The 19,992-nt window shown below is 44.5% G+C and overlaps 1 protein-coding gene across 1 annotated transcript in view; it reads left to right on the forward strand.

The window, feature by feature from the left end:
- The first annotated feature begins 12,301 nt into the window (after positions 1-12,301).
- The window catches only part of LOC109398451 (chondroadherin), a 35,458-nt gene continuing 27,767 nt past the window's right edge, over positions 12,302-19,992 (forward strand). The window contains exon 1 of the mRNA XM_019670808.3: positions 12,302-12,580. Within this exon, the coding sequence (XP_019526353.2) occupies positions 12,464-12,580 (117 nt within the window). The 5' untranslated portion in view covers positions 12,302-12,463. The remainder of the gene's footprint in view (positions 12,581-19,992) is intronic.

A 19,992-nucleotide genomic window follows, 5' to 3' on the forward strand; every position in this document is an offset into this window, starting at 1 on the left:
CCTTGGTGAATACCTTCATACCTCTAAGGGTTTATCCTGGAACCCTCCAGCAATTACCCTAATGGATCTTTTAAGGATTTTTTTTAAGAATTCCTCCAGGAATTCTTCCAATGATTTCTTCAATGAGTTCTTCCAGAGACACTTATAACAATTCTTCCAAGAGTTTCTTTAGAAATCTCTGGAGGCAACTTTTGATTAATTTCTAGAGGAATCCTTAAAAACATCCTGGTTAGATATTTAAAATAAATCCTAGATATCTTCGAAAAAGATATCTCATTGAAAAATATAAAAAACAATCTTTGTAGAAAGTCCTGGAGAAATCATTGAAAAAAATCCAGAAAAATCTTTGAAAAAATTCTGAAAAAATCTGCGAAAGAGAGAAATTCATAGAAAAAAATCTGGAAAATCGCCAGAAATATTATTGAGAGAAGCCCTTTCAAAGAATTGCTGGAAAACTATTTTATTCTTGAAGAAACCTCGGATAATTCCTTGACAAACCCGTGGTTTAAATTTCAGAGGACTCTTCGTAAGAATTCATGTAATTCATGTAAAAGTTTTTTAAATTATCCCTTTGATAGCTAAGGAGTAGACCAAAACTATCTCGTATGATTTCTTTAAAAAAAATTGGCAGAATGAGTTTCTGAAGAAATCTTTTAAGGAATTACTAAGCGAATAATTCAACAATTTTTTTTGATAAACTTGTAGAAAAATTTCTGATGAAATGGTTGAAAAATTCCTCGAAGAATTCTCGAAAATATGGCACAGTTCATTTAAATGGCTTCTAAACAATTTATAGAAAAAAAATCTGAGGAAAAAAATCAGGAAAATTTGCGCACACACTCTTAGCAGGAATCCTAGAGATGTTCTTGAAAGAATTCCTTAATAAATCTTAAAGTAGTCCCTGGAGAATGTAGGAATATGCATGGATTCACTTTGAGGGGATCTTTGGAAGTATTCCAGGTGAGATTCTTGGAAATGAAGCACTCCATGGAAACATTCCCGGAAAATGTACATAATTAGTTCCAAATTCTAGGAAGAACGCTTAGAGCGAACTCTGGGAAGGCTTGTAAAGGAATTCAATGAAAAAAAACACGCACACACACACACACACACACACACACACACACACACACACACACACACACACACACACACACACACACACACACACACACACACACACACACACACACACACACACACACACACACACACAGAGGTGGGAGCTAGGGGCTTGTTCCCTAGCGCCAATGAAAAACCACCAGTTGGCACTTTCTCTGCCCCCTACACCCTCTAGGAGGTGGAAAAGTGACCGAGCGCCTAACTCCATAGGTGGCTCAAAAGAAGGCGTGCCGCTGAGCACATTAGGACCGATACCAGTTAGGTCCTAATTACGGTATACTGGCTGCAAAGACTAGGATTTCCCAAGGATTTAATCAACACGACGCTATGGAGCTGGTTTGCGTATTATTCCACTTCCTTACTAAGAATGGGTGACACCGTTCTGAAACGGCATTTGGGCTAATGGTACGTTTGCCCCCGTCCCGTTAAAACCGTGGCAGGCCTCCTAGTACGTTCAAAACTCGCCACCTTAGCTGGTGGAAAGTAGGCTCAGTTGAAGATTCCTGACTAGCGTCGATCGGCTCTGATCACGGTACCCCATGAAGGACCGTGACAACCTTATCATGGCCTCCCTGTTACATAGACAACCATGAGATCAATAGACGACTACTTACGACGAGTGGAGATAGCGGCTCGGAGGGGGGACCCGAAAAGCATGGATAAAGATAACGACAACAACAACATCAACGGCAAAGGTGCGGAGAATCCGTTCGCAAGAAGCGGCCTGGCGAGGTCGCCGACAGAACAGAACCAGCAGATGCAACAACAGCAGCTGGAGCAACAGGAGCGGGAACAAGAGCTGCACGAGCAGCAGAAGCGAGAGCAGGAGCTGTGTGACCAACAGCAGCGCGAACAAGAACAGAACGAGAAGCAGCAGCAACGGCAGCTGCGAAGCGCATGGAATGTGCTTCCAAAACAATCAAAGGTGGAAGCTGCGAAAACTGTAGCGGACGAACTCCGTGAGTTCGTTGACAAAAGGCACAACGTGCACAAGGATATCAAGGACCTCGTTGCAAGGATCCAAGGTAGCCTTGGGTCAGCCATCAAAGACTGGAGAAGGCTGATGCAGAGAGCGGAAGCTGCTGAAACCGAGTTGGCGGCGACTAAGAACGCCCTGGCAGCAGCGGTACTACAACAGGCGAAAACCGGAACAGCCCCCGGTAGAGGTACCAAGACGAAAGGAAAGCCATTGGGGATGGATAGCACACCAGCATTCACCCCAAAGAGAACCAGATCATCACCTGGAGATGAAAGGCTCGCAGCACCCAAAAAACAAAAGAATGCGGATGCAAGACCGACGAACGAAGTGATTAGCGGCGGAAAGGGTGATTCCCCCTGGCGCGAGGTCCGGAACAGGAAGGACAGAAACAAAAAGGATAGCGCTAAAACGCAAAAACCTATCAGGAGGAGGAAGAAAGGTGAAGCGGTCATCGTTAAAACCAGCGAAGACACGTACGCCGACGTCTTGCGGGCCATGAGAACGGATCCGCAACTCAAGGAGTTTGGTGATGACGTCCAGAAGATCAGACGAACCCAGGCAGGAGACATGATCTTCGAGTTGAAAAGAGACTCGAAAAACAGAAGCTCAGCGTATAAAGAGCTTACAGAGAGAGTAATGGGCGAAAAGGTGCACGTGAAAGCCATGTGTCCCGAAGCGACGCTCCAATGCAAGGATTTGGACGAGATCACCACCGAGGAGGAAGTGAGACTCGCCATGAGGGATCAATGTAACTTGGAAGCCGTGGAAATGACGGTACGCTTGAGAAGAGGACCGTTTGGAACGCAGGCAGCGTCGATAAAGCTTCCAGTAGACGCAGCCAACAAAGCGATGACAATCGGCAAAATCAAAGTCGGTTGTTCAGTTTGCCCACTGAGGTTCTCCCAGCGACCGGAAGGGTGCTACAGGTGTCTGGAATACGGCCACCTGGCGCGGAACTGCAAAGGAATCGACAGGAGTAAGCTGTGCAGGTGGTGCGGTCAGGAAGGTCACAAGGCGCAAGACTGCAACAACGAGCAAAGATGTCTGTTTTGTGTCGACAAAAGTCGCAACAGACACGCGACGGGAGGCCCTAGATGTCCGGCCTTTAAGCAGGCGAGAGGTACTAAACTGCAGTGGAGGTAACTCAACTAAACCTCAACCATTGCGACACAGCACAACAGTTGCTGTGGCAATCCGTATCGGAGTCGAAGTGCGATGTGGCTATCCTTTCTGAGCCGTATCGTATACCAGCTGGAGACGGTAACTGGATCGCAGATAAGGCGAAGACAGCTGCTATATGGACGATGGGGAAGTATCCCATCCAGGAAGTAGTGTACCAGGCAAACGAAGGCTTCGTGATCGCCAAAATTAACGGAGTTTTTGTTTGTAGCTGCTACGCACCTCCTCGGTGGACTACAGAACAGTTCAACCAGATGCTAGACGAGATAACCGACAAGCTAGCCGACCGGAGACCGGTCGTAATCGCCGGTGACTTTAATGCCTGGGCGATTGAGTGGGGCAGCCGCCTCACCAACCCAAGAGGGCGTGTTCTGCTAGAAGCGCTAGCAAAGCTCGACGTGGACTTGGCCAACGTAGGAAGCACCAGCACCTACCGAAGGGATGGTCGAGAATCAATAATCGACATCACCTTCTGTAGTCCCGTGCTGGCGCGAAACATGAACTGGAGAGTTTGCGACGGATACACTCACAGCGACCACCAGGAGGTCCGGTATAGTATTGGATCACGGCCAGGGAGTACACTAACTGGCAGTCAACCTCGCGATCGAATGTGGAAGACGAAGCAGTTCAACAAGGAGCTGTTCGTCGAAGCTCTCAGAAGAGAAGATCCGGGGTCGAATCTAAGGCCGGAGGAGCTAACGGCAGTGCTGGTGCGTGTGTGCGACACAACCATGCCTAGAAAGTTCGAGCCGAACCATAGACGTCGTCCGGCATACTGGTGGAATGAAGCGCTTCGGGACCTCCGAAAAGCCTGCCTCAAAGCCAGGAGACGAATGCAAAGAGCTAGAACCGACGGTGAGAGAGAAGAACGTAGAGTAGTGCTGCGAGCCGCAAAAGCTGCTCTGAAGGAGGAGATCAAGCGGAGCAAGAAAACAAGCTTTAAGGAGTTGTGCCGGGATGCTGATGCAAACCCATGGGGAGATGCATACAGAGTGGCGATGGCCAAAATCAGAGGCCCAGCGGTACCCGCTGAGACATGCCCAGAGAAGCTGCAAGTTATCGTCGAAGGGTTGTTCCCTCAACACGAGCCTACGATATGGCCACCGACTCCATACGGCCATACAGGCGAGGAGAGAGTGAGTATCACCAACGACGAGCTGATAGCAGCGGCCAAGAAAATGAAAGCGAAGAAAGCGCCCGGCCCGGATGGTATCCCCAACATAGCGTTGAGAACAGCTGTCGAGGCCAACCCAGATATGTTCCGGACATCTCTGCAGATCTGCCTAGATGAGGGTTGTTTCCCGTCTCAGTGGAAAAGGCAAAAACTGGTACTGCTACCGAAACCAGGCAAGCCCCCCGGTGAACCAGGTTCATTCCGGCCGATATGCTTGCTGGATACGCTCGGCAAGCTGCTAGAAAGAGTCATCCTCAATAGGCTGACAACTTTCACGGAAGGAGAGCATGGTCTGTCGGGGATGCAATTCGGATTCCGAAGAGGGAAGTCAACGATAGATGCTATCCAGGCGGTTGTTGCTACAGCCGACAAAGCAAGGACGAAAAAACGACGGGGTAACCGCTTCTGTGCCGTCGTCACGATCGATGTGAAGAATGCATTTAACAGCGCAAGCTGGGAAGCCATCGCTACAGCGCTGCACGAGATGAAGGTTCCGGACTACCTCTGCAGGATTCTCAGTAGCTACTTCGAAAACCGGACTCTGTGCTACCATACTAGTGCAGGGCAAAAGAACGTCACGATAAGTGCAGGCGTCCCACAGGGGTCTATCCTAGGTCCGACGTTGTGGAACGCAATGTACAACGGGGTGCTGACACTGCAGCTACCGACAGGCGTCAAAATCGTCGGATTCGCGGACGATATCACGTTGGTGGTAGTTGGCGAGTCCCTAGAAGCAGTGGAGATACTTGCTACGGAGGCGGTAGATGCTGTTGAGAACTGGATGCAGAGGAAGAAACTATCCATAGCCCACCAGAAAACGGAGCTGGTGCTGATCAGCAACTGCAAGGTGGTGCAGAAGGCTGCAATCATAGTCGGGGAACATGCCATAGACTCCAAGCGGGAATTGAAGCATCTCGGCGTTATGATCGACGACCGGTTAAATTTCAATAGCCACGTCGATTATGCCTGCGGAAAAGCAGCAAAGGCGATCACAGCATTGTCGAGGATCATGCCGAACAACTCGGCAATCAGCAGTAGCAAGAGGCGGTTACTAGCTAGCGTGTCCACATCGATCCTAAGGTACGCTGGTCCGGCTTGGGCGACCGCAACAAAAACTAGGAGGAATCGCGTTCAGCTCTGCAGCACGCACAGACTGATGGCCATGAGAGTGGCGAGCGCCTATCGCACGATATCATCGGATGCGGTGTGCGTGATCGCCGGAATGGTCCCTATCGTCTTCGTTCTGGAAGAGGACAAAGAGTGCTACGAGGCCAGGGGCGCTAGAGGAGCTCGGAAGGCAGCGCGAGTCGTCACGATGGCGAAGTGGCAACACGAGTGGAATACCACAACGAAGGGAAGGTGGACCCACCGGCTTATTCCAAATCTGACGAAATGGGTGAACAGAGCTCACGGAGAAGTCAATTTCCATTTGACGCAGTTCTTGTCAGGTCATGGCTGCTTTAAGAAATACCTGCATCGGTTCGGACACGCAGGGTCGCCGTTCTGCCCCGAGTACGGAGATGTAGAGGAATCACCGGAACACGTCCTTTTCGAGTGTCCCCGCTTTGCTGTGGAGCGCAGTGAGATGGCAGCAATCTGCGGTGCTGGTCTAAGTGCCGACAACATCGTGGCCAGAATGTGCCACGACGAAGCCTGTTGGAACGCGGTGAACTCCGCGGTAACGAAGATGATGTCATTTCTCCAGCGGAAGTGGCGAGAGCTGCAAATGAACGATAGAAGAAACAATCCGGGGTAAGCGTAGTAGTTCCGTCCGCGTGTGGTAAATCCGCCGTCTGGGACTACCGGTGTCGTGAGCAATTAAGGTGTGGAGCTTACTGGCTCTCGGTCGGTATTCGGGAGAACTTCCTACGTCGGGGAACTCTCTGTCGGAGTAGGATAGATCCACTGCCGGGGAGTATCCGAGTAGTGCGCGTGAAGTCATTGTGCTCAATGGCACACGGGCGGTAACGGGAGAACGTCTTTCGCCGGGGACTTCTCTGTCGGAGTAATACAGATCCACCGCCGGGGACTGTCAGAGTAGAGCGATCGGGAAGAAGCACCGGAGCATGGTCGTCAGGGCGCCTGTGAACCGGAAGCCGTCTCCAACCGGAATCGCAGGACCGACCTTGGCATCTGCCCGGGAAGTCGGTAGCGGGAGAAGTTTCAGTGTCGGGAAACTCTTCGTCGGGTAGGGTATATCCACCGTCGGGGACTATCCGAGTCGTGCGCGAAAACCTCGAGTGCTGATTGGCACGATTAGAATAACAAATTTGAAAAATAGCATGTATGTCGCTTAGTGGCGATACTGGAATATTAACAGCATACTAACGAAGCGGTGCGCATAGCATGAAAAAGACTAGAATAACAAATTGGTGATGGTGCACAAGGCACATAACGCCTCCCCTCCGAAGAAATACTGCATGGTGGTACCGGAGGGGAATTGAGGGTGGAGGTGAACTAGGAGAGTGTTTTTAGTGGGTAGGCGCACATTCGAATCCCACACAGCGTCTTTAGAAGATTTTTGGACTCCTAGAATAAAAAAAAAAAAAAAAAAAAAAAAAAAAAAAAAAAAAAAAAAAAAAAAAAAAAAAAAAAAACACACACACACACACACACACACACACACACACACACACACACACACACACACACACACACACACACACACACACACACACACACACACACACACACACACACACACACAGAGACCGAGTCTATCGCGAAGAAGCACCGGAATTTGGTCGTCGGGGCGCCTGTGAACCGGAAGCCAGTCTCCAACCGGAATCGCAGGAGAGACCTCGGCACCTGTCTGGGAAGAAACGGTTTCGGAAGATGTTCCACTGCCGGGGAACTCTTTGTCGGCGTAGGGTAGATCCACCGTCGGGGACTACACGAGTCGTGCGCGGAAAGCTGGAGTGCTAAATGGCGCAACGGCGGCACGGGGAGGACACCGTTCGGAGCAAGTTAGTAGGATCCGAATGCCTTGCGTGGTATTAGAATAACAAATTGTGTGTATGTTGTACCTATGTGTCGCTGAATGGCGATGTTAGGTACTAACATTAGAACGTGTAGAATAACAAATTTGAAACTAAGCATGTTGTCCGCTTAATGGCGAGCCAACACCAACCGGAGTAAGCAAAATACGAGACGTGTATGAGTATAGATTAGGAGCGACAAAAAGTGCATGAGCACAGTAGCAGAAGAGCGCATGAGCGCATTGCCCCCCCTGAAGCAGTCGCATATCAGTGGTACCAGGGGGATCGAGGCATCAAGGTGTAGCAGAGTTTTTCCAATCGGTTTTCTCTGCTGGGGAGGTTGGGAGGAAAAAAAAAAAACACACACACACACACACACACACACACACACACACACACACACACACACACACACACACACACACACAAATATAGTATTTCTAGAATACAGCCTTGGATGAATTCAGAAAGCTAGAGTTTTGTAGTGACAAAACCTCGGCCGAGGAACTTCTGAAAAGCCTTACACGAAAAAGTCTTCGCTGTGCAAGAAATTCTCGTAGATATTTTTTTGGAATATTTCTGAAGAAGTCTCCAAAGTATCTTGATAAGGTATTTTCGAAAGAACCCCCAGAGGTTGTTTTGTTTTTTCACTCCCATAGTTTTTCTTGGGGGAAATTCTCGAAGAAATTCATGTTGATAAGTTTTCGAAAGTCCTACTGGTAGTCCTGTTTTTGGTATTTGATATGGCCAAAATTCTGAAAATTACGATATATCGGATTGCTTGGACATAGATAATTCGAGAATCAACAACCGGAACCAAATTATGCATATTTTGATATGTCCCACGGCATGGATTCACAAAATTTGTAAAATGGCTAGCTCTTGGGGGTATTTGGGAAGTGGTTTCGAGACCTCTGTTAAATGATTTCACCAAGAATTTTCTTAGAAGTTACTTCCTAGATATTTCTTCAGATATTCTTCAACAGGTTTATCAATAGTAGTTTCTTAGAATTCTGCAGATCTTCTACTGGAGATTTTCTCGAAAATTCCTTAAGTGATTTATTTCCAAAATTCCTGCTCAAATCTTTCTGATATTTTATCAGGGCTTCTTTCAAAAATTTCTTCAAGGGCTTCTTTAAAATTCAAAAAAAAATCAGGAATTCCAGTGAGGATTTCTTTAAAAGTTTCCGCCCTAAATTATTCAGAAATTCATCTTAAAATTTCTAAAAAATGCAACAGAGATTCCTCCGAAAATGATTCCAAGCGTTCCTCCAAGAATTCCATAAGAAATTCGTGCAGAAATTCCAACGAGGATTTTTTTTAAGAAATTGTTTTTGTGGCTCCTTCCGATAGTCTCCTGGGGTTCTTCGAAAAAATCCTGTAACAATTGTTTCACATATTCCTCCAGATTTTTTTTTTATTCTTCCAGAAATTGCATGCACATTAAATTATAGGAAGATTTTTTGAAAGAATCTTTAGAGGAAATTCCTGGATGATTGTCTCAAGTAGTCCTTTCCTGGAAATTCCTAGACAAAAATCTTGAAAATGTCTAAAACGATTCCCGGACAAAAATACCTGAAACTGTTTCTGAAGTCGTCGCTGGAGACATTTCTGGATGAATGCCTGAGAAAATACCTGAAGAAACTACATGAGAAGCTCCTTAAGATATCTCCTCAATTCCTAAAAGAAATAAACATAGCATACTAGGGGGAACTCTGAGTGTAGCTTCAACAAAAAAAATGTTTAGAAATTTCTGGAGAGATTCCCAAAGAAATCCGCAGCGAAATTAGCGAACCAATTTCTTGAAAAATGTCTGCTGAAAACCCTACATAAATTGCACGGTAGTGGTGGAATTCTTGAATAAAAATCCCAATGAATTTCTGAGGGATCCCTGCAAGATTTTCTCAAAGAATCCTTGGAAGAACTCCTGGAGATACGTGTGCAGTATTTCATAGAAGAATTTCTTAAACAGTTCCCCAAGGGATAATCGTATAAAAATCACAGAAAAAATCTTGAGGAAGATATTTCTGAATAAAATCCAAACAAAAAAAGTCTGGAGTATTTTTTTCAACGAACTTCTTAACAAATTTCTGAAAAAATGATTTTTTTTGGAATAATACCTAGAAGAATAGGAGAACCCCGTGCAGGTTCTGCTGCAATCATAGAAGAATTTCTTGAAAATATAAATATATAAAAAGAATATAATCTGGAGTAGTTCTTGTCGAAATGATTGAGAGAATCTTTGATGTAATATCTGAAGTATCATCAGTAAAATGAAAGAATTCCTTAAAAAAGATCAGAGTAAACTTTAAGCAATCTCCGGATAAATACCTGGAGGAACTTCTAGAGAATCATCTGGAAGGAAAGACAAATTGGCGCCAAAAACTTTTTGACAAATTGGTTGACAAAACCACATGGAACAAGAACCGAAAAACGTAACTTTTTCCTGAAGAAGACACCATTCAAAATGTCGAAACGTCGGGTTAGATAACAACTCGCTTTGATTAATCAGAACATATGGAACAATACCAGAAACCTGGAGAAATTCCAACAATATTTTCTGAAAGAGTTCCTGAAAAAAATATCTCAATTTTTGCAGGAAACCCTTACAGGAATTTCTGAAGGAATATCTAGAAGAATCTCTAGGGCCAAGGGCTGAAAATCTCTTAAATAAAGACAAATTAATCAATCAATCAATCAATCAATAGAAGAATCTCCAAATCTCTGTGAAAAAATGTCTCCTGGAATAGCATCTTTTGAATAAATCATTGGAAGAACTCCTTCAGAAACGCTTAGAGAAATTCCTTAAAGATTTTTTTTTTGAAAAATTTTCAGAAGAATTCCTAAAAAAAACTGGCTCTACCCTATTTGGCATAATGCCATTTGGCATAAAAGCCATTTGGCATAACGAGGATTATACATATTCTTTCTAAGAAGGCTGTTCTTCTTATTATGCCAAACGGCATTATGCCAAATGAAGTAGAGCCAAAAAACTCCCTGAGGAAATTCTAAAAATATTTCTGGGAGAAATTCAGGAGAAGTTGGTGGAGGAATACTGCACGAACTTCAGTAGCAATAATCGCAACATGAGAAACTTGTGAACACCAAAGCTGTGGTGGTCACTCCAACTCTATAGGGGCTGTCCATAAACCACGTGGTCAGGAGGGGGGGGGCGGCAATGACCATTTTGTATGGACGAAAAAAAATTTTTGTATGGACTAATGACCACGCGGGGTGGGGGGGGGGGGGGGTGTGGGTTGAGAAGTCCCAAAAAAATGACCACGTGGTTTATGGACAGCCCCATAGTAGTAGTGTGGAATATGAATATAACAAATGGTGACCTACATTCCAATTTAGCAATATGAAGTCACACGATTTCAACATAATCAATTGCAACCCAGTCAATAATTCGCTGGGAACCACTTCTCGCACGACGAAGACCGCGACTACTCCACAAAAATTGGCGCAATAGCACCACGCCATCGCCATCGGTCTCAGCACCTTCAACCGAAACCACCCAATGACGAATCCCTCCCGGCGGCAATGACGACGACAAGCGATGAAAATGTTGACAGAGTTCCAATTTAATTTAAACTTCTTCACTCGCTCCCGAGAACCGGCCAACCGAAAGATGAAACTCCGGGCAGCCAGAGCCATGCTATGCCACGCCGTCTCTACATTATTGTCCTGGACGCGACGCCGCGGGTGTTCGACTGCGCGATGAAAAGTAGTGGGGATTCGCGGCGGAGCTTGCTTTTGGACTCGTTAACGAGCACGGTCCGATGAAGACGACGGCGACGATGACGACGCTGGCGTTGTCCTCATCATCACCGTCTTGGTGCTACTCGCCAACGGAACTGGGGAACTTGCTTGGAAGGGGTTGAGAAATGAATTTGAATAAATACAAACGAAGTTGTACCGACGCGGTGTGGTGGAGGTGGCGGGAACAAAGTCGTGTTCTTCCGAGGCGTCATAGCGTCGTCGTCATCGTACCTTCTACTAGACTAGGTACTACTAGGTAGTTGTCGCTGATGATATCTACACGTCCCGGAAATGCAATGGACAAAAGAAGCCGTAAGCGATGAACGGGTGTACCTACAAGTTTCGAAAAAGTGTCGGAATGTAGATTTTTGGGGAACGTGCTTGACGAAGAAAAGAAAATTATTCCGAGTTGAGCAGATACGCGCGAATCGAAACTCGTTTGCATTTCGCTGTGTTAACAGGGAAGACTAAGGTGAAATGAATTCTCTTGAGGGCGACTGAACCCCAAAATTGAAATATACTAGAATGCTGGAGTAGAAGTGTATGGTAATGCAGGTCATAAACACTACAAATGTGCTCAAAAGGAGAAGTATCTCTTCAGGGAATTTCCTGGAAATTGCATAGGTGTCCGTTATTTGGAAAGAATGCAAAATATTCCATGCATTCATGGGACCAGGGCCACACTCGAAGAGGACCTGTAGGTATTAGAGATGGAGCATACAAGCAACGAGTGTTGAGGACAATCTTTTACATCCAGTTCCAGAAGGTGGCCATAGTCGGAAGGATATGGTGGGCAGGGTATGCTGCAAGAATGCCGGACAACCGCTTTGCGTTATTAGAGATAGAGTGCCAGCTGCAAACGAAATACTAAAGCGTACTTTTGTTAATTGTGTGGTTTTGAATGTGATAATGTGCAAAACAATGTTTGTATGAATGGGAAAAGTTATTCATTATGATTATTATCCGGTGCAGTTTGCACTCATACCCCATAGTGGTAGCTTAAGTAACTTCTTTCGTTCGATTTCACTAAATCCGAAGATTGTGACTGAGGGTTCTAATGGTATCACTTCTATTCTCTATTCAATTGCAGATAATCTTCACTGATCGAAAACTCGGAGGAGATAATTGAACCTATCCTAGAAGAACTCTCGTAGAAAACACCGCAGTAGATAAGTTCCCGACACCGACGGAATCATACCCCTTCCCACCCATCCATCCCCTCTCTGAACCAGTAGGCAGCCGAACCTCTGCTGGTAACCAGGAAAAGCTATGAACGTCGTCTGGCGCGTGTTGGTGTTCATCGGAGTCCTATGGCGATTTCACGACTGTGAGCAGTTCTCCGTCAAGCGGTGCCCGGTGGGGTGCATCTGCGTGTCACAGACTCAGGTGAGATGCAATATTTACTGTAGTTCATACGTTAAGCTTTCCTCGTATAATTAAGTTGCATCGAAACGCTGTTACTTCAGTACAAACATTGATTTTGGAGAGAAAACTTACATAACTCATCTAATTCTTATTGGCGTTAAAGCATGCTTCTCATATATTCTATTAGCACTTCCACGCTTATTAACTGAAAGATTCCTCTGCCAATGACCATTTTGCATGATATGTACAGCATCTGGCAGGCACAAAGTTACTCAAAGACCAAGATAGTTAAGGAAATTTCTTTGACGAAAAGTTCCTGGACTTTTATACGCTATGATTCTCATCATGGTCTTTCCGAATACCCGCGTGTTTATCGCTTCGGCTATACGGGTCCTAATAGTTATGGTTTTATATTCTTAAGAACAACAGGTACATCATCCTGGAGATGTTCACTCCATCACTATCTTCTCCAACATTACTATACAATATTACTTCATAGAAAGCTGTTATGTGCTACGAGCACGCTACATCTATGTTATTAGAGCCCACCGGCACCAAGGACATACGTCATTTAGCGATCGGACACATGTTGTACCCTCCCCGTCGACCAAGCTCCGGTACTTTTCCGCAAGTTCACCCGATCAGGCAGGTTCCAAGGTAGATCCGGTGATTCTGGTTGGTGGTAGATTTCTAGTTCACCGATGGTCCGACGATCGAGAACAAGTACTATGTTACGGACTATGCGGTCAAGTCCCCGGCGATGAATCAAGCCTCTTCCGATTGTGGTCTGGCGCGCATGGGTCCTCGCGTCACTACGTCTGCATTACAGACACCATATCCGTTACTACTCTGTTGACAGAAGCGTTCTGTGTGTCTTCCTCGCGACACACATTTTTGCAACAATGTTGTCGACCGTCACGCCACGCATGTTACAGCGCATCTTTGTGAACCTAACACATTCGAAGACGATGAGCTCCGGTGTCCCCTCCACGTTCACACATTCCGGACAAAGAGAAAAAGCCGGTTGCCCAAACCGGAACATGTACTTCCAGAAACAGCCGTGTTCGAACAGAGACTACGTTAGATGGAAGTTATCCTCTCCGAGCTTCCTGTTCGTCCACGCTGACACATTTGGGATAAGTCGGTGGGTCTTGCATTTTCTGCCACTTAGCCAATGAGGCTCTAGCTGATGTTCTCGCATTTCCAGCGTTCCTTCGCTGATAGAACTCGACTTCTTTCTCAAGGATGATGCAGATGGGCAACATCCAAGCGTTAATGCATACAGTCGCCGACGAAATTGTTCTGTAGGCGCTCGTGACTCGCATTGCCATTGGTCGAAACAAACTGTTTAGCTTCCCACTGCTTCTCTTCATTTTTGTCTCCATTGCTTAAACGAGCACTCCATACTTGAATATTGCCGTTGCAACATTTGTGCCAGAGGACGTCTCTAACTGGTTCTTGGTTTGCTTTCGTTTGGCATAATTCTCACTACTGAATTGACCGCCATTGCCGCCATTTCGCAGACAAAAAAAGTAAAGTAAGCACGACGATTTTAATAGATCTGGACAAAAGCATTTCTACTTCTTCAATTGTTTCGCCTGTATCCGTTATGACGACGTTGTCAGGAATGGATCTTCTCTGTTTGAACACCTTTTCAGCTGATTTACATCTACCGTTGATAGCCTCCTCTCACTTTCGGCACATTCCGTCAACCTTTCAAGGATGACCATCTACAGGTTTTAAAGCACATCCAACAGGCCACATAGGCCTAAACGATGCCGTCTGCTTCCCAGGTTTTGGCAGTAGCACCAGTTTTTTGACCATCCATATATTTGGGTCAATCACGGAGTAGCAACCATAGATATGTGCAGTCAGTCTAAGCTAAGCTAAGCTAAGCATCCATATATTTGGAAAATTACCATCCTTCGGACATGTCTGCAACAGTGACCTGAACATATCTGAATACTCCAGAATCACTGCCTTTTAAGCCATTAAGGCACATCATCCGGACTGGGAAGTTCTTTCGTCACGATAACGAGCTTCTCATTAAAGACCAGTCGATTTGCAGTAAACTCCGCATCGCCTATGCTGTACGGCGTAGGTGGACGCATTGTTGTATTGTGTCTTGGATATAAATCCTCTACATTACCATTCAGTTGGTCTGAGCACATTTCTACAATGTAGTTGGCATTTTCTCAGGGGTTAGCGTCAGTTTCCTGACACAGCTCCTTGTAAGAGTTCGTCTAACACAGCTAGGAACCTCGTTTAAAGGCAACTCCTGTGCTTTTCTCTGTCGGCAACAGTTCGTGCTCTCTGAAGCCGGCTCTGAGGCGAGTTACGGAGGATACTGAGCGTCATCGAATTCCACCAGTAAACTGGACGTCTTTCTATCTTCTTCGGAATTGCCGTATCACATGCCTTTGCTTACGCTACGGCCAACTCTCAAGGTCAAGGTGTCAAGGTGTGCCGCATCGCTGCTGTTTCGCCGAAGTGCCTCGATAAAAGCCCCCTCGTCGAAGTCCTTCATCTTCCACTTCTGCTCACCCTCCAGTTCATATCTTTTATCCTCGATAGAATACAGAACGTAACGTCGATGGTGGGTTCGCGACAGTCTTTTCGGGATGTGCTGACTGTTTCTATATTGCGCAGTTTTACATCCAACTGCGCCAGAGCTGCAAGCAGACTATGTACTCTTGCATTCAATTGCCGGCCGCCTTGAGCTGGAACAGCATCTCTTTTTTTTTGTGTGCGACTGGTCTTAACCATGATCTCGCCTAACTCTTTCAGCCCCGGGTCCCCGCTCAATCTTCTTTAAAGCGCAGCGTACGTCGTCTTTTCGTTCGCTATGATCATAAACGCATCGCTCTTTTCCTTCTCCTTTGGAGGCAGACAAAGTTCTTTCTGCTTATGTTTGCTTTTCTTCTTCCTTCTTTTGCTTCTTGCTGCTGGATGTCTACAGTGCCCCAATCCATCATCTACCCGATTTCTGGCATTCTCATGCTTGCTTCTTCGGGACTTCATCTTCTGCTGCTTAGAGATGGCTAGTATTCCGGAGACTGTTCTAGCTCGTTCTTTGGCTTCCAGCAGAGACCTCTCGTCTGTTTCACTCTTAACTCCATCTTCTCACGTTCCGGAACTAAAAGAGCAGACTTGATGTTCATCACCAGCTTCTTAATCTTTAAATACACATTGCGTTTGTCTTTGGCAACTCGCAGAGCTTGTTCACTTTTCTCCTTACCTCGACCAGACTCGACTATTTTTGTAGAACTTCATTCAATGGTTGCTCCAACAATTTTCTCAGAGACTGTTTTAGGAACTTTTGAGTTATTCCTTCCAAGACTGAAAGCCGTAACCTCCGAACATTTTCCTAGAAATTATCACAAAAGGTCCTCCAAAGAGTTTTATCAGGATTTTTATACGGACTCCTTTAGAATTTTGTCCAAAGAGTCTTCTCAGGCCTTCACTAAGAAATCCTTCTGAAAATCTTCCAAAAATCCTGCAGGATATTCTTTAAGAATTTCTGTAACATTTAATCAAGTATAAATTCACTAGTTATTGCTCAGATTACTTATCAAATAATTTAAAAGATTTATTAAAGAGTTCCTCCTAATGTACTTTCAATAGTTCCTTCAAGAATGGCAGCAGTAATCCCTTCAATTTTGTCTGCAAAGACTCCTCCAAGGATTGTCACAAAAATTTCTGATAGAGCTCCTCCATATGCAAATGTAACTTCAAGAATTTCAGAAGTTCTATCAAATATTGTTTCGGAATTTCCTCCAAAGTTTTATATCTTGTATTTCTGAAGGGATTACTTCAGGAATCTTCCCAAGAATTTCTTTAATATTTTTTTCAAAATTTTCTTCAAAAATTCCTTAGAAATTCAAAGATGTATTGTCAAATTCATCCTCCAACAATATTGGGATAAATTCGGGCATTTCCTAGAAATTTCCTCCAGAAATTGCTCCGTAAAAATTCCATAACATTCTTAAAATACCCCAGCAGAGCATCCTCCAAGAACTTTCAAATTGAAATTCCAAAAAGGAATCCTTCAGGAATTTATCCAAGGATTCAATCAAGAATTAATTCGGATTTTTTTAAATTCCTCCAAGAATTATTCAGGACTTCTTCAGGAATTCTCCTTCAAAGATTGTTTTTTGCCTTTCTCGTACACTAAGTGTACTGGAAAGGCTATATGTTCACTCCAAAAATGACTTTTTGATAGAAGGCCCGGAGGGTCGAGTCACATATACCAATCGACTCAGCTCGACGAATTGAGATGATGTCTGTGTGTGTGTGTGTGTGTGTGTGTGTGTGTGTGTGTGTGTGTGTGTGTGTGTGTGTGTGTGTGTGTGTGTGTGTGTGTGTGTGTGTGTGTGTGTGTGTGTGTGTGTGTGTGTGTGTGTGTGTGTGTGTGTGTGTGTGTGTGTGTGTGTGTGTGTGTGTGTGTGTATGTGTGTGCGTGCGTGTGTATGTGTGTATGTGTGTGTACAAAAAACTCACATCACTTTTTGGCAGTAAACTTCAACCGATTTTAATGACCGATGGTTCATTCGACGCGGCATATAGTCCCATTGTTTCCTATTGAAAATGGTTCAGATCGGTCCAGCCGTTCCGGAGTTATGGCCATTTAGGTGTTCCGGACCGGTACCCCTGGGAGGTGCCAGACATGAAAATGCAACAAACCCACGCATGCTACATATCATACCACGGCATTTTCGATCATCTGATAAATGGTAAGCAGAAATATAATTTCAGACCATATCTGAACCGGTAGTGTTCCGGAACCGGTTCCGGATGTCCCGCCGGAAGTGGCCATATGTAAAAGAGAACCAAACCCATGCGTGCGACACATCAAACCACGGCATTTTCGATAATCTGGTGAACGGTTAGAATGAAACCAGTATAAGACCATATCTGAACTAGTAGTGTTCCGGAACCGGTTCTGGGTGTCCCGCCGGAAGTGGCCAAATATAAAATTGAACATAACTCATTCGTTGCGACACATCAAACAGTGGCATTTTCGGTAACCTGATGAACGGTTAGCAGGAAAATAGTGTCAGATCATATCTGAGCCGGTAATGTTCCGGAACCGGTTCCGGATGTCCCGCCGGAAGTGGCTAAATATAAAAGAGAATCAAACCCATGCACAGTGGGGAAAAACCGACCCAAAAAGGCACCTAATTATTGCGGCTGATTGCGATCTTTGAAGTCCATCTTTTCCGAATGGAAAAATGTCAAGGAATCGATTGGTGATAGTTTCATTCACCGGAATTGAGTGTAAGTGTCCATTTTGCCCCATTTTCCCTAAAAAACACTGTTTTTCTTAATTAAATAAAGGTTTTAACTGATTGCGGCTAACCAACCATTTTTTTATTGATGCAGAATTGACAGGTGCATTCTATGGGGCATACCTCGTTCTGTGTCTTTGACTGGAAGTGCCCATTTTTCCCCACTATCCCCCAAAAATACTGTTTTTCTGGACTAAAAAATAGTTTCAACTGATTGCGGCTAACCAACCATTTTTTTCTTGATGTAGAATTGACAGGTGTATTCTATGGGACATACCTTGATTTGTGTCATTGACTGAAAGTGCCCATTTTGCCTCATTTTCCCCTAAAATACTGTTTTTCTGAATTAAAATATAGTTTCAACTGACTGTGGCCAACCAACCAATTTTTACCTGATGTAAAACTAACCGGCGCATACTTTAGGGTGCACTTCGATATATGTCATTGACTGGAAGTGCCCATTTTGCCTCATTTTCCCCGAAAAATACTGTTTTTCTGAATTAAAAATTAGTATCAACTGATTGCTGCTTACCAACCATTTTTTTCTCGATGCAGATTTGACAGGTACATTTCATGAGGCTCACCTCGATCCGTGTCATTGACTGGAAGTGCCCATTTCGCCCCATTTTCCCCTAAAAACACTGTTTTTCTGGATTAAAAAATAGTTTTAACTGTTGCGGCTAACCAACCAATTTTTACCTGATGTAAAATTAACCGACGCATACTTTGGGTCACACCTTGATCTGTGTCATTGACTGAAAGTACCCATTTTGCCTTATCTTCCCCTAAAATACTATTTTTCTGAATTAAACAATTGTATCAACTGATTGTGGCTAATGACACAGATATGACCCAAGGTATGCTAATGACACAGGTGTGACCCAAAGTATGCGCGGGTTAATTCTACATCAGGTAAAAATTGGTTGGTTAGCCGCAACAGTTAAAACTATTTTTTAATCCAGAAAAACAGTATTTTTAGGGGGAAATGGAGCAAAATGGGCACTTCCAGTCAAAGACACGGATCGAGGTGAGCCTCATGAAATGTACCTGTCAATTCTGCATCGAGAAAAAAATGGTAGGTAAGCAGCAATCAGTTGATAGGGTATTGTACCATTTGGGCAGGTGTACCTATTTTGGGCACTTGTCGCTATAACTAAGTCAATTTCAAACCGATTGATTAGAATTTTTGTACAGAGTTAGATACTGTACGTGCCTAACTCTGGACAAAATTTCAAATCAATCGGATTAAAATTGACTTAGTTATAGCGGCAAGTGCCCAAAATAGGTACACCTGCCCAAATGGTACAAGACCCTACTAATTTTTAATTCAGAAAAACAGTATTTTTCAGGGAAAATGAGGCAAAATGGGCATTCCAGTCAATGACATATATCGAAGTGCACCCTAAAGTATGCGCCGGTTAGTTCTACATCAGGTAAAAATTGGTTGGTTGGCCACAGTCAGTTGAAACTATATTTTAATTCAGAAAAACAGTATTTTAGGGGAAAATGAGGCAAAATGGGCACTTTCAGTCAGTGACACAAATCAAGGTATGTCCCATATAATACACCTGTCAATTCTACACCAAGAAAAAAAATGGTTGGTTAGCCGCAATCAGTTGAAACTATTTTTTAGTCCAGAAAAACAGTATTTTTGGGGGATAGTGCGGAAAAATGGGCACTTCCAGTCAAAGACACAGAACGAGGTATGCCCCATAGAATGCACCTGTCAATTCTGCATCAATAAAAAAATGGTTGGTTAGCCGCAATCAGTTAAAACCTTTATTTAATTAAGAAAAACAGTGTTTTTTAGGGAAAATGGGGCAAAATGGACACTTACACTCAATTCCGGTGAATGAAACTATCACCAATCGATTCCTTGACATTTTTCCATTCGGAAAAGATGGACTTCAAAGATCGCAATCAGCCGCAATAATTAGGTGCCTTTTTGGGTCGGTTTTTCCCCACTGTGCCATGCATGCAACACATCAAACCACGGCATTTTCGATAATCTGATGAACGGTTAGCAGGAAAACAGTGTAAGACCATATCTAAACTGGTAGTGTTCCGGAACCAGTTCTGGGTGTCCCGCCGGAAGTGGCCAAATATAAAATTGAACATAACTCATTCATGCGACACATCAAACAG

This window comes from Aedes albopictus, chromosome 1 (genome assembly GCF_035046485.1).
Source record: "Aedes albopictus strain Foshan chromosome 1, AalbF5, whole genome shotgun sequence".
In the NCBI taxonomy this organism is placed as follows: Eukaryota; Metazoa; Arthropoda; class Insecta; order Diptera; family Culicidae; genus Aedes; species Aedes albopictus.